A 15,560-nucleotide genomic window follows, 5' to 3' on the forward strand; every position below is an offset into this window, starting at 1 on the left:
GTTGCTCTGATACAGGAAACCTGTTTTCATTAGAATCTTTGCCCTTTTTTCCAGAACTCTTGGAAACATTGAGTCATCACATTTACTCTGCAAGGGAATAAGGCAGCATTGGTAATTTTGACCTGCAGAACTCTAAGGAATCCCGGAATTTAGTTAAATTGGAGATTAGCAATTTGACTCCTTTCTTTCATTGGCCTTTGCTTCCAGACTGGTAGGAGAAAATTAGCCAAGGAGGAAGATGTGTATTAGTGGGGATTGTAGAGGGGCACACCACAGGTCTCGTCCCAAACCCTCAGACTGCCCATTCACGATACTCATCTAGAGCATAACTAGACTACTTTTCATTTTCAGGGACGGAAAGTGTGGGCTGGCTGTGGTGAGCTTGGCAGTCTCTCATCTGTGTTTACAGTCTGGGACTTGTCCTCAGGGCTCCTGTGCCTGTCAAGTTCCAGAAGCTTCCTGGGTTAGGTTTGTCAGTGTTGAGAGGCAGTTCTAGTTCAGAGTGGACCTTTTGATGATCTGTGGAGGGAGTGTTTGGGGGCCCAGAGACAGTGTAGTCAGTGGCTAAAACAGGAACATTTGAATCAGGTAAACCTGACTTGGGATCCACACTTACCTCCCTTATTGGTTATGTTGTTTGGTCAAGACATTTAACTGTTTTAGCACTTAATTACTTCACCCACAAAATGGGAAAAAGTAATGATACGTACCTCGTAGGACCGAGATGAAAATTAAATTAGATGGCATGCATAGCATGCTTGGTAGGCACTCAAAACCCTGCTGTTGTTAGTATTGACCAACCACATTAGAGAGTCAGGGGACTTTGAACTTTGTAGTAAGGGAGGTAAACATTTTTGTGTCCCAGCTTTTTCTTTTGTAAACACTCTTTAAAAACTATTTTATTAGATTCAGAGTAGGTTTAAAATGCCTGCCCGTGGACAAGATTAAAGAAACATGAAGTACAGCTCAGGCTGTATTTCACCAGGTCAGTGTTGTTGCTACATCACTAACAATGTGGGGAAATGCTAATAGCATCAGTGCTCACTGTCTCTCCTGCCCCTGTGTCTAGTCTGTGGCCCCTGCTTCTCTATTACCTCCGGAATTCCTCTCATACCACTGTAGCTCAGGCTGTAATCTGTTTCCTGGACTGCCTCCATGCTCATCCCCACTTGCCCCTTAAAACCCACCCTCCCCACATGCCACCGTGAGAGGAATCTTTGTGGAACAAATTTGATCATGTCAGTCCCTTGGTTAACAGTACAGTGGTTTCCCGTTGTTCTTAGGGTAAAAAATGCAAGGCCGTTTGAAACGTGCCACTGCCTGTCTCTAATCTCACCTGCCAGTCCTTCCCCTTAGCCACACAGTCGGATTTCCTTTCCTCCTTCCTCTGGGTCTTTGTACCAATTGGTCCTGCTTCCACAAGTGCTCCCCGCACCCTTTAACCTTTAGTGACTCTGCATCTTTTGGGTTTTGGGGGTATCAGATCTAATGTTTCTGTTTCAGGAAACGTTTCCCTGCCATCCCTCCCCTGCTCCTTGTTGTAAGCATTCTCATGGCAGCCTATTCTGTCATTTGACATGTTTTTAAATATATTTGTGTGATTATATGGTTAGTACTAGTACCACCAGTAGACTGCAAGCTCCACAAGGACACTGGGTCCCTAGTGCTTAGAGCAGAACTTGCCACATGTTAGGTACTCACTAAACGTGTATGAGTGTATTGATTGGCATGAGGAGGTCATAGCACACTCTTCTATATGCTTTTATTGAGCCTTGTCTGTCAGGCCTGTTGTAATGTTGTCTGTCCCCCTTCCCTTTCTCATGAGAGCCTCACCTGGACCCTCATCTTATACTTGGGCGATGAGACCCTCTGAACATGACTTTCCATTTTTTTCATACCATCTTGAAAGCTGTGATCCTGCCTTAGAAGGTCCGCTGCTCTGCCAATCTCATTGTCCCTTTGACATATCTCTGCCAGTCACATGGGAGGATGTTTCTGTTTCCTCCACCTGGAGTGCCTCCCACTTCCCTCTCCCCAAATCCTTTCCTGTACCGCAGCTCCTACTCAAAGCCAACCCACTTTAGGGGATGCATCAGTATTTGATTATATCTACTGAGATTTGTGAGGTGTCCTTTCTTCCTGATTTGATTACAAATCCCTTGGAAGATGGAATAGTATATCGTCATTTAATTTTTTGTTTTCTTCATTATTTTAAGCATTTTAAATTTTGGTTCCTTATTAGAGAACTATATTTGTCCATTTTAGAAAACTTAGAAAATATAGATAATCCATTAAGAAAAACAATTTCGAATTTTCTCATAATCCTACCAACCAGAGATATTTTGGTGTATACTCTTCCTGACTCTGTGGTGTGTGTGGATGTGTAGATGTGCACACATACATGGTGTATACATATGTGGTCTTTGCACGCAAAAAGCCAAGAGTGTGCAGTATCCTGTAATCTCTGTTTCACACAGCACTATATCATGAATACCTTTTCGTGCCAAATAATTGGCCACCGATCACTGTAGAACATAAAACTCTACAGGAAATATTTTCCTTATTGAAATAATGATGTCTTTAGAGCTTTCTTTAAAATCCTGTTTTTATCATGAAATTGAACTTTTATCTGAGTTAGCGAGAAAAAAATAACAGTAAGTGAAGAGATGATGCTAACATTAGAAATGAGTCAACACATGGTCAACTAATCTTCGACAAAGCAGGAAAGAATGTCCAATGGAAAAAAGTCTCTTCAACAAATGGTGTTGGGAAAATTGGACAGCCATATGCAGAAGAATGAAACTGGACCACTTCCTTACACCACACACGAAAAATAAACTCAAAATGGATGAAAGACCTAAATGTGAGATAGGAGTCCATCAAAATCCTAGAAGAGAACATAGGCAGCAACCTCTTCGACCTCAGCCGCAACAACTTCTAGAAACATCGCCAAAGGCAAGGGAAGCAAGGGCAAAAATGAACTATTGGGACCTCATCAAGATAAAAAGCTTTTGCACAGCAAAAGAAACAGTCAACAAAACGAAAAGAGAACCGACAGAATGGGAGAAGATATTTGCAAATGACATATCAGATAAAGGACTAGTATCCAAAATCTATAAAGAACTTATCAAACTCAACACCCAAAGAACAAATGATCCAATCAGGAAATGGGCAGAAGACATCCAAACGGCCAAGAGACACATGAAAAAGTGCTCAACATCACTCGGCATCAGGGAAATCCAAATCAAAACCTCAATGAGATACACCTCACACCAGTCAGAATGGCTAAAATTAACAAGTCAGGAAACGACAGATGTTGGCGGGGATGCGGAGAAAGGGGAACCCTCCTACACTGTTGGTGGGAATGCAAGCTGGTGCAGCCACTCTGGAAAACAGTACGGAGGTTTCTCAAAAAGTTGAAAATAGAGCTACCCTACAACCCAGCAATTCCCCTACTGGGTATTTACCCCAAAGATACAAATGTAGGTATCCGAAGGGGTACATGCACCTTGATGTTTATAGCAGCAATGTCCACAATAGCCAAACTATGGAAAGAGCCAAGATCTCCATCAACAGATGAATGGCTAAAGAAGGTGTGGTGTGTGTGTATATATGTATGTATACACACACACACACACACACACACAATGGAATATTATGCAGCCATCAAAAAAAAAAACCAAAAACGAAATCTTGCTATTTGCAATGACGTGGATGGAACTAGAGGGTATTATGCTAAGCGAAATAAGTCAATCTTATTTGGTAAATATCCGGTAAAGAAAGATATATATCATATGATCTCACTGATATGAGCAATTCTTTTTTTTTAAAGATTTTATTTATTTATTTGAGAGAAAGAGTGAGAGAGAGAGAGAGCACGAGAGGGAAGAGGGTCAGAGGGAGAAGCAGACTCCCTGCCGAGCAGGGAGCCCGATGCGGGACTCGATCCTGGGACTCCAGGATCATGACCTGAGCTGAAGGCAGTCGCTTAACCAACTGAGCCACCCAGGCACCCTGATATGAGGAATTCTTAATCTCAGGAAACAAACTGACGGTTGCTGGAGTGGGGGTGGGGTGGGAGGGTGGGGTGGCTGGGTGATAGACATTGGGGAGGGTATGTGCTATGGTGAGTGCTGTGAATTGTGTAAGACTGATGAATCACAGATCTGTACCTTTGAAACAAATAATACATTATATGTTTAAAAAAAAGAAAAAGATAGTAGGAAGGAAAAAATGAAGGGGGGGGAAGTCAGAGGGGGAGACGAACCATGAGAGACTATGGACTTTGAGAAACAAACTGAGGGTGCTAGAGGGGAAGGAGTGGGAGGATGGGTTAGCCTGGTGATGGGTATTGAAGAGGGCACATACTGCATGGAGCACTGGGTGTTATACGCAAACAATGAATCATGGAACACTACATCAAAAACTAATGATGTAATGTATGGTGACTAACATAACATAATAAAATTAAATTAAAAAAAAGAAAGGCAACACAATTTTTTTTTTTTACGTTGTTGCCTTTAAGGTGAGACCTCATACAGAACTTGGAAATATTTTGAGAACTTGGTGAAAATAGTTTTGCTGTGAAGTTGTTGTGTTGACAGTGCTACCTGTAGTAATGAGTCCTATAGTGGGGTAGGGCAGGTATTGCCATTTAGTTTTTAAGACATACCTCTGAAATTCCAGGGTAGGGAGCAGAACCGTGTTTGTTCTTCCAGGTCTTCAGAAGACCACAGTTGCTGGCTTGTGACTTTGCCTGCTTTGGAATGTGGAAATAACTTTTTTTCATCCTCTCACACACAATTACTTCACTTACTGTGTTTTTCCAAATGAGAGTTTAGTTTAGAAATATGCTCAGCAGATATCAATGCCCTATAAGGTGGACAGGTAGAAAGAGTAGAAACAATATAGCAATATTATAAAAAATTGTATCAAAATATTTTATATAAGTTGAATTATGTGAAAATCTGGATAATCAGGAAAGCTGTCTTTTGTTGAAATATTACTGGTAGAATTTCTTTTTAAAACAAGTTTCCTTGGAGAATTAAAAATTATTTGTTTACAAAAGTTTAATCTTATATTCAGTTTTCCAAAAACATGTTTAGTACATCAAATGAGGTACATTACAATTTCCTCCTTTCTGGAGGAAAAGTACAATCTTCCTGCAGACATTTACTTCCTTGTCCCTTCCCTGTGATTTCAGGGCTCTGTTGAGGAAGAGTCTCTGTTTTTGCAGCAGGTGTGTGTTGGAGCTGGGATGATCAGTATGCCTTTTCGTGGTATTTTATATCCTTGTTAGAGCTTATCTTTGGAACAGCTCTTTTGACCCAAAGAGTAAGTGAACAGGAGAGCAACAATCAAGAAAAGTTCAGAGATGCTTAGTATCTTTCTCCTCTGCTCCTTCTTCTACACTCTGAGGACCTGGCATATGTTAGGCTCTGGGCAATGTTTGTTGAAAAGCTGATGTATAAATACTGATCTTGTGTTCCTGATTTACTCAGGTTTGGGATTTCTCACTAACACAGTGATTAGGGGTAAAGTGTGCTGTCAGAGTTTCCATCAACATTGGCCCATCATGTTACTCAGGCCCTTTCTTAAAATCAAGTCATTTTAATCTAGGGAAAAGACCATTGATACCATCTGATTCGGTTGATTCTGTCTCTGAATGGAAAAATTGAGGACTTTAATAGTAAAATGACTTCCTGTACTTATATGCCAACCACAGCAAGTAAGCTGCCAAACGTGGAATGTCTTCTGGTTTCCTTCTTGTATGCTTACACCAGCTTCCCTTGTACTTAGCCCTTTAAAAATGTGGATGGGATAGGTTACTTAAAATTTTATTCCAAATTCCTTTGAAATATGCTAGGAAAACTTGCCATATTTTGACAGCAGCATCTGAGAACATTCTTTTATTGTCTAACAAAGTACTGCAGATGACCTCAGGCTGCTGGTTGTGAGAGAAACTTCAGTCTGTCTCTGGCTCAGAATGATTCAGCAAGCTTCTCACAAGCTTCTGATGACAGGTCAGCCTGTCCACTTGGGTGTGTCTATCTTGAGTGAGTTACAGAAAAGCTGATAAAGAAAAAATTCAGAGGGACTTGTAGACAGTTGCAGTGTCATCTGCTTATGAATGAGACCATGTTTTTAGGTGATTTTTTTTTCTGATTCTGGGCTGGGTTTTTTGCAGAGTTTATTCTGCCTTCTCATATTCTTTGCTCTGGTTAATCTGAACGTGGCATGTCGGAGTTTGAACTCTTCTGCCTCAGATTTGTTTTCAACGCTGGGTCCTTCCTTCCTATTGATAGCCCAGAACACTCTTGAGAAGTCTCATTTAGGGAGATAGCATGGCTGATAAACAAATGTTTAGGAGATGAATGTGTGAGAAAGGATGATATTCTTGCTTGACTAGAGAAAGTTTGCTTTCCCCTGTAAATGATTATTCAGAAGATAAAATTTAAACCAAAAAAGATTCATTTCCATTAAGTTCAGAGTTAATTGCAAAACATAAAATTCTTCTCTTACTATATGTCACACAGGGAAATGAATAGCCCGAAATGTACAGCTGTTCGACCAGTTTACAGGCTCTCTTAGTAGCTAGTACAAAAGGTACTGCTAATGAGGCCCAGTTAACTCTAACTCTGCCACGGAAGCCAGTTTGCTGCTGTCTTATTTCTGTATAGGAAGAAGACTGACAATGTTCAGTAACACTAATGATCAGTTTTAGAGGTTTGATGTTTAACTAGATTTCTTTACCCTGTCATGCCTGAAGGAGTACTTGGACACTAAAAGTACACTAAAAACTGGACTATGTCATAAGAGTACACTTATTGTGATGAACACTGAGTCATGTATAGAATTGTTGAGTCATATTGTACACTCACAACTAATATTAGTTAATATATTAATTATACTTCAACTTAAAAAAACTGGACCATGTCAAGTATATGCAAAAATCTAGGCTAAATTTTTTATTTTTATCCCAAATAGAAAGTGTTTATACTGTGGGAGGTACTGTTCAACTCTACAAATATGAAAAGCTTCTGAGTTTTTACAGTCTCACCAAGAAAGTAAATTTTTGCTAAACTGTGGAATAGATGTGCCTTTTAAAATCTCATTTAGGGGGTGACTGGGTGGTTCAGTTTTCTGAGCTTCTGCCTTCGGCTCAGGTCATGATCCTAGGGTCCTGGCGTTGGGCCTGGCTGGGAGCCTACTTCTCCATCTCCCTCTGCCCCTCCCCCACTGCTCCTGCTCTCTCTCGCTCTCTCTCTCGCAAATAAATAAATAAAATCTTTTTTAAAAATCTCCTTTAGGTAATGTTGAGTGTTAAATGCAAAAAAAAAGTTTCAGAAATCTGGAGCTTGAATCTCACAGGTAGCGTTGTAAAGTGATTAGGCTCTCAAAATCAATTGGTTGAACCACTAAATCAAAGAACTTATTTAACTAATGTCTACCATGTATCTGGCCTTATGGACATGGTTGTAAATTAGATATATTGCTACCCTCGCAGACCTGTTATCCTAAGGGGAGAGGTGGGTAGAGAAACAACCTATCATGAGGCTGTGTGATTATGATGACAGAAGGAAGCAAGCGCAGTTGTGAGGGCGGTGGTGGGGGTGGAGACACTCTGGGAGCAACAGAAAGGGAACTGTGGGTACGTAGGGTCTAGAAATGCTTCTTGTAAGAGATGAGTCCCAGTGGGATGATTAGGAGCTGGTCCATCTTCTAGTCTTATGAAGCTGCATGTGGAAAGGCCAGGAAGTGAGAGGAAGTGAAGTCTGTCCTGGGAACCACCTGGAGTTCAGTACAGGTGTGAGCAGGGCGCAGGCTCAGCAGGGTTTGGTTGGTGACCCATGACAATGAGCCATTCAAGAGTTTTTCAGCAGGATCAATACATGATCAGTTTATTTTGAAAGAGCACTTTGAAGTTTGGAGGATAGACTGGAAGAGGGTAAGCTCAGTGGCAGAAAGATTGGTTAGGAGAAATGAAGGGGAGACAAAGGAATTCTTTTGAAATTGTCTGGCCCAGTGCAGCGCACTGAGTAAATACATACTAAATGAACAGATGAGATCCAAAGTCCTGCTCTGAAGTGCTGCTGGTTTTCAGAGAAGGGGGAGAGCAGTGCAAATCAGAAGATCCAAGGAAAAGTCCATCTCTTGGCTTCTGAAGAAACAATCAATTCCCTGAAACGATTATAAAACTCTGTGCTCACATGCATTTTCTGAGAGTCATTTACTCTCATCAGATTTGTAAAAGGTCCCTGACCCTCTGAAAGGTCAAAAACCACTGGGTTAGATATTAGCCTGGAAGAACAAGACCTGTGTGATGGATGCTCCAAAGAACTTTGTATTTAGTCATATCAGTCAAGGGCTTAAACTCATAAAAGAAATTATCAGCTATTCTGATGAGGTTAAGCTGGAACAGATATCTAATTATGCCAGGTATCTAATTATGTCAAAGTACAGATTCAGAGAGAACCCAACAGTTTGGATAGATGTGAACAAAAAGTTGTAATTAGGTTCACAGACCAGCTGCACTATAGTGGAAGTGGGATAAAAGATGCTCACCTTAATAACTTTTGTGAGCTGTTGTTCCTTAACAACCATTGGGCATGGGGGCTAGGGAAAGCCCCAGGAGTTCTATGTAGTAGTGAGCACCTCATCCCTGGAAGCCTCTAAGAGGCAGAATCCCAGGCAAATGATAACTGTGTAGGAGGGAGGTCGTGTGGAGAATGAAAGTAGGGAATTCTGCATTGAGTGGGAGGCTAGACTGGCTTTCAGAGACGTTTGGAGTGCTAAAATGAAATGTTTCCCTGTATTAGAGACCAGAGAAAATGCACTTGCATAGACCTCCCTCTGACTGTCAACAGAAGGCACCATTCATAGCTCTGTTTCTATGGAAAAGTATGAAAGTTTAAAAAAAAAAAAAAGATATGAGACCACCTTTGCCAGTTACTGCCCTGTTGTGTGTTCCAGAGGTGTTCTCTCCCTCCCTTGGTGCTGAAGTTCAGGAACACTGTTGTGAGGAGAGGACTTGATGATCTGGCTGCTTCGTGAACTGGTCGTTCAGTGGTGTGTTTTGCGGCATTTATGAATTTCCCTTTCAGAAATTGTGCAGGTGCGTAGCTGTGCCCGTGTATCCTTCCCCTGGTTCTACTTACAGCTCAGTAGAATCTCAGAGCACACCCGAAAGAGTGCTAGGGACAAAGAGGAAGCCTCTCCTCAGTGAAAAGACATTGTGAGAAGAGCTTTGCCCTAAACCTCAGAATTTAGTTTTACTCAGTTGTGACAATTTCGTTAGACTGTAAGCATTGATTTACTGAAATTCCCATTCGTCATTACAGCCATTTTAAAAGTCAGAGGGCAAGAATTGTTTCAGTTTGTTTGTTATATAGCTTGGAACTTTTTTTTTTCTGGTCACATCCTTTTAACCTTAGACTCATCAAATACAGGATTCGTCCTACACAGAGAGGTGTTTCCTGTCTTATTAACCTTTAGTAGTTGCCAAGCACTTTTTCCTTGTCAGCATGCTGCATTACTTCTTTTAAAGCTCTTTTAAAAATCAAGCTCTCTTATTTATATCTTTTGTAGAACCAAGTACTATTTAATGTTGAGGTTTCTTGAAACTGATATTACACTGTATGTTAACTAACTGGGATTTAAATAAATACTTGAAACAGGAAAAAAAATAATGTTGAGGTCTCTGTGTTTGTAGTAAATACAAATTAATTTGTGATTTATTCATCAGGCATCTGTTCTGTCCTGATGCCTTGAGTAAAAAGAAACTGAAGATTGGTGGTTATTTCTCTTCATTTGTTTTTCACACCTGTCTTGACAAAAATGTGAGAATTAGACACTTTAGGAATCTTAATTTTATAGGTTTCTGTTACTGTGAACTTTAAATTTTTCTGTATTTTAGGTCTCAGTAGGATCCTAGGGCTTTGTACGAAAGACATATGTAAATCATCTAAATTTTTTTATTTATTTTTAAATAGGCAGAATATTCAAAGTTCAGAGCAGAACTTTGTAACAGAAAGTTTTCTTCTGCTCCTGTCCCCATGTTGCCCAGAGGCCCCCCAGTACCACCCCTTTTTATGTGTGTACCCTTCCAGGAAGAGAAACAGATACATTTGTCACTTGATTTTTTTGTGTGTTTCGTGACTATTTAAGTCTAGTGTTATAACAAAATTAGTAACTTCTTGCATCTTTAAAAACGCACGTTACATCCTGATGGCAGCTTTAAGAAGCTGTTTTTCACTGGGGTGTCGGAAGCAGGGTGACAGATTGTAGCCCTGAGGGGAGCTGGCATCTGCAGGTCCCCAGTGAAGGAGTAAGATATAGGCTCCCCTTTCCTTGTGGGGCCTTAACCTTGTATTTATAATATAGATACTCTCAGGGGATACATTAACTCTGTAACCCTTGGTGCAAAAAGAAGTTTCAGAGACACCTCTCTGTGTTCTTACTGAATGGATTCTAGAAGGGAAAGAAGCTAATACAGATTACTCAAGGAGAAATTATTAGAACCATGAAGTCAAATTATTAGCTAAGAACTTTCCAAGGATCTAACCTGTATCTGTGAGATGGTGATGTGTATTGAGTGGGATTGAATCAGAATTGGAGGCTAGAACCTTGCATGCTGTTGCACCAACATCATTTGGAGCCATAACAATAGAGGATTTGTTCGACAGTTCTCTGTCCTCCATTATCTGCAAACCCCTCTTGCAGAAACTCAACCTACACCCCACACACACCAAAACAAAACGCCATTCTAACTTTACCATCTAGGATCAAATATGCAGCCAACTACCAGGGCAGCACAGGCACCCAAAACACCTTTAGGCAGATGAGTTGATTATACTGAGGTGCACATTTGGTAAGAGGGAATTTTTAGAATAGGTAGTTACATTTAGAAAATCATTGAGTGGAGGTTGATAGAAGAAACCACTTTCAGTTCCTTTCAGTTAGGAATTTTTGAATAATATTCAGGGGAAAAGAAAAGACATTTCCTTCCTTTCTAAAGAGGATTTAAAGTAGAGTGGGGAGAGAGGAATTGTACTGTGAGGGAAGCCTCACAGTTCTGCCCTTTTTTTTTTTTCTTTTTAAGGAAAATATCCCAAAGAGCTCATGATGACCAGGCACTTCTTTAAACTGACAAATGCTTGTGCAGTGTTAGTGGATTTCCTGGCAAATAAAATAGGGCAGGACCCTTCTTTAGTCATTACCTTACTGGAGCTTTTTAGCCCAATTTTAATTCAAAATGATTCTGGAAAGATTTATAAAGGAATTGGTGTGATTATTCATAACAATTAAACTTTGCTTATTAGTAAACATGTGAGCACCCTGGTCACGGACTCCCCCCCCCCCCCAAGGTGCAAGGCCCAGAGATAAGGCGGGCCAGGCCTTGCTGACGAGGGTGTGTACCAGCAGAGAAACAGGAAGCTGTGCTTAGCCAGGCTTGCCTGGAGGTTTCCAACTCTGGTCAGGTGTGCTGAGGTCCCGGCAAGAGATATACTCTTTCTGAACCCTGGCAGCCACGTTGCTCAGCATAAATGCTTCATACTGTCAGTTAACTGATGTGTAGAGAGAAGTATGACTGCATTACAGCTTAAAGAGCTGTCACACTCAGGTCTCTACCGGAGAAGACGAGATCGCCCTGATAGTGTGAGACTAAATGGGTTACCGGAGGAAGAGCTAAGGTGAGTGCAAAGTCATGGTTGGCTGGAGGTCAAGGCACCTAGTGATTGCGGCAAGATTCATGCCTAAGTGGATGCAGTAGTGGGGAATACACGTTGAAGAGGTTCCACTGGAACCTCTCAGTCTGTAATTAAAGATTGAACACAGTCCCAAGATTGTGCTGGATTGGAACTGTGCAAAACTAGAACTCATTTTTCCATTTCTTCACAAATCCTGTAAGTGGTTTTAGCTTTCCCCCCAACCTGCTGTGCTATGTCTTTAAAAAATTATATAATCATCAAAGTAATATTTAAAATTGGAAACAATTGATTTTTTTACCCTTTAGTTTAAAGATAGATTGCTTTGGCCTATTAGAACATAGTTTCTGTGTGGAATTTTTCTTTGAATTTTGGTGGTGAGATTAGTTTGTGGTGTTTTGGGTGGGGGTTGGGTGGGTTTCATAGAGGATTCTTTGTTATTGAAATGAATTCAGCAAAGGAATGCAGAAACTACTGAATGTAACCTAGGAAGGAAGGACATCAAAAATCTGGACACCATCTTAACTAAAAGGTTGAGGGGGGGTTGCTTGTTTTCAAAGTTAATTTGCCTCTAACAATACAGTTTTAGTGTTTGTTACAGTTATTGAGAATTCTTTTTGGATTTTAGGTTCTAAAAAATCCCTGCAACATTAACCCATATTTAAAATATGTTTAGATTTTCTGCTTCTGAGATGTAGTGTTCCTGTTTTACTGCTGACAGGAGGCTGCAGTAAAGAGAGACTTCCTTTTCTTTTTATTACATTTACTCTATAGTCCTTAAATTTGTTTATGGACTCTTGATTTAAGTATTTGAATATTTCAACTAAATGGAGGGATATTTATATGCTGTGTACTGTTTTCTTTCCATAAATAGCTTCATTTTTAGAGTTTCTTTTAAATTTTATATTTGACATTTGACAGGGAAGAAATTGTCAAGGAAACTTTTTTAAACTTCTTTTAGCTTAGTTTGTATTTGTCTTATATCCACTACATATACTATGAGAGCTGTAGTTTGGGAGGGAAACATTTACTTGAAAATTATCGGCTCTTTCATTACCTTTTGAAGAGAATAGTAGCATTAAAGAACTGTGATTGATACTAACATTATTAGAATTTATTTCATACTATATCAGGTGTCTCTTAGGTACATTTGATGTATTAATTTTGAATTGATTGTATTAGACGGAATTTAAAACCTTCAGAGTTTGACTTGTTACAAATTTTATAAGGTTTAGTGAAAATACTGAGTTCTCTCTTGTTAACCAGGTAAGGCTTTGGGAAGTAGCCTCTGAAGTCAACATTTACTTGTAGACTCCAATCTACTCTTGATCCAAGAGGGAAAAGTTACCAGAAACAGTTTTGATTTCAGATTTGGGGTCCTTTTTTAAAAAATTGAGATATGTAAAACAAGATTTGAGACCAACCATATTTTACTTATTTTCAGACAGTAACAAAGTGAATAAAATTGCTTGTATGCCCAGGGAGGTAGTTATTTATATAATTATAATGACCTTTGAAACAACTAGATACTTTTCTTTTGTCTTGACTTGAAATCAGAGGAGGAAGAATAATTCTTAAGAAGTATTGCTTGTTACACTGAGGTAAGGAGAAATATTTTTCCATCCATTCTGGTCATGTAGTTCCCTGGTGATAATAAGGGACTCATGTTTCTGCCATTTCTCTGGCCTCTAATGCAGAGAGAACGACCATCATTCCTTATTTTAGAAGTGCAGCGCTTAGCTAGGAAAAGTAGGCAATTGTCTGTTTTTCCGTGGACTTTTTGTTAATTTAGGCAGTCAGGTTGTTTGTTTTTCTAATTTTATAGGAAGCCTCAGGTTTCTTAGCTAACAGGAATCAGGGAGGGTAGGCGCACCCATTTCAGCACCACTCATTTGGACAAGTTATGTAAGCTTGTTGAACTTCAGTTTGTTCCTCCTGGGGGTGGGGGGAGGAATGAGGTTAAAAATAACTGCCCTTCTTCAACATCATTTACTATCTCAAAATCCTCACCCCCAACCTACTGAGGCAGGGGCATTATCATCATGTGTAGTGCTGTAAGGTTAATGGCTTTTGTGCATTATTTAACTAATTTTTATTGGGTGCCTACTCTGTGCTAAAGATGCAGTGATGAATTAGGCACAGTTCTTCCCCTCAAGGCACACCAAGGTTTTGGCACATGAACATGACCAACAGGTGCTTTTCCTGTGAGCAGTTGTTTGACTTTGAATGCGTAAAATATCAAACATCTTTCACACCGTCTCCATATTGCACAAGACCCATTCCTGCTGCATTCCTTCTCACTCTTTGTTCACTTTCTTGGCATGTTTATGGACTCGAACAGAACTATCAGAGACTAAAAGAGCTGTGCTCATTGCCAAAAAACGTTTTTCTTGTAAGTTAAAAAGATTGTGCTCTGAAACAAAACACAAGTGTTTAAGGAGCATCGTGAAAGACATGAAAACAAACAACTCTGGCTTCAGACTTGTGAAGGTCAGCATGAAAAACACTGACTTTATAGATTTTTATTTTAAAGCACAAAATATAACCCAAAACTTACTACACTTGCATACTTTGTACAATAGAACATTACTCTCTACATTCGAGGGTTATGCTATGGCAATTTATGTTATTTAAATAGTAGTTGTCACTCCTAGTAGAAAAAGTGTCCGGTGGACCTTTGTCTTGAGTTCTAGAGCATGTCCTTAATTTTGGCTAGATTCTAACATGCCTAAGAAATAATTGGAAATTATTTTCCCTTATGAAGCTCAATGTTAAGGATTTAGATAAAGCATGGTTATTCATTTATACTCAAAGACTCTGTATAAAGGCACTGTATACACATAGATTGTCTTTAGGGCCATCTCTCATGACCCGGATAGAACTGGTTTAACTTTCGAATTTAAACAGTGGGCTCCTTAGCACAAAGTAGCTCACACTTTTATGTCAGTGGGCTCAGAACTCTGAGCCCTACACCTCTACAAAGCATTCACCTTTTTTTCCTTGGAATTTTTGATACTCAAAAATCACATCTAAGATAGATACACACACACACACACACACACACACACTCAATTCTTAGCTATTTATTCCATCTCTCAAACTATGTTGCATCCTGTTTGTTTTTTGAGGAAACATGAATGAAAAACACACCTAAACAATACATACACACACACACATACCCTTAAAATTCTCAAAGTCACTTTTGTTTTGCCTTAGATGTAAAGGATCTGTAAATAACTGATTGGTGACACCTCAAAATTCAAGTCTTTGCTGGCTAGGTCCAAAACATAGTTTACATAGAAACATTGGCCAGATCTGGCCCACTGCCTGTTTTTGTATGGCCCACGAGCTTAGGATGGATTGTACATTTTTCGGTGGTTGGAAAAAAATTAAAAGAAGCATATTTCATGACATAATAAAAATTACATGAAATTCAAATTTCACCATCCATAAATGAAGTTTTATTGGAACACAGCCAAGCTTATTTGCATGTGTTGTCTCTGGTAGTTTCTTGCTACAGTGACATTACATCCTTGATCTAGTGCTAAGATAAAGAACCCTTGGGACGCCTGGGTGGTTCCACCGTTTTAAGTGTCTGCCTTCGGCTGAGGTCATGATCCGGGATCAGTCCTGAGGCAGGCTCCTTGCTTAGCAAGGAGCCTGCTTCTCCCTCTGCCTGCCGTTCCCCCTGTTTCTACTCTCTCTCTCTCTCTCTCTCTCTCTGACAAATAAATAAATAAAATCTTTAAAAAAAAAACCTTGATCTTTCCCTGTTGTTCCTTTAAGTTATGCATCTACCCTTCCCACTCTTCCACGTCCCAGTTAAATTTACCTGGATAAAGTCAGGGCTTT

At 39.8% G+C, this 15,560-nt stretch overlaps 1 protein-coding gene across 6 annotated transcripts in view; it reads left to right on the forward strand.

The window, feature by feature from the left end:
- LIMS1 (LIM zinc finger domain containing 1) overlaps positions 1–15,560 on the forward strand; it is a 151,191-nt gene that overhangs the window by 79,371 nt on the left and 56,260 nt on the right. The window contains exon 1 of one of the 6 annotated variants that reach the window (XM_025869105.2): positions 11,461–11,693. The exons of 4 other annotated variants lie outside the window; for them this stretch is intronic. In XM_025869105.2, coding sequence (XP_025724890.1) covers positions 11,587–11,693 — 107 coding nt within the window. In that variant the 5' untranslated portion in view covers positions 11,461–11,586. Of the gene's footprint in view, positions 1–11,460; positions 11,694–15,560 lie in introns of those variants that run through there. One more of the 6 variants, XM_025869106.2, reaches the window with a different exon arrangement.

This window comes from Callorhinus ursinus, unplaced genomic scaffold (genome assembly GCF_003265705.2).
Source record: "Callorhinus ursinus isolate GAN/ISIS: 27379988/994484 unplaced genomic scaffold, GSC_fseal_2.0 scaffold10, whole genome shotgun sequence".
NCBI lineage: Eukaryota > Metazoa > Chordata > Mammalia > Carnivora > Otariidae > Callorhinus > Callorhinus ursinus.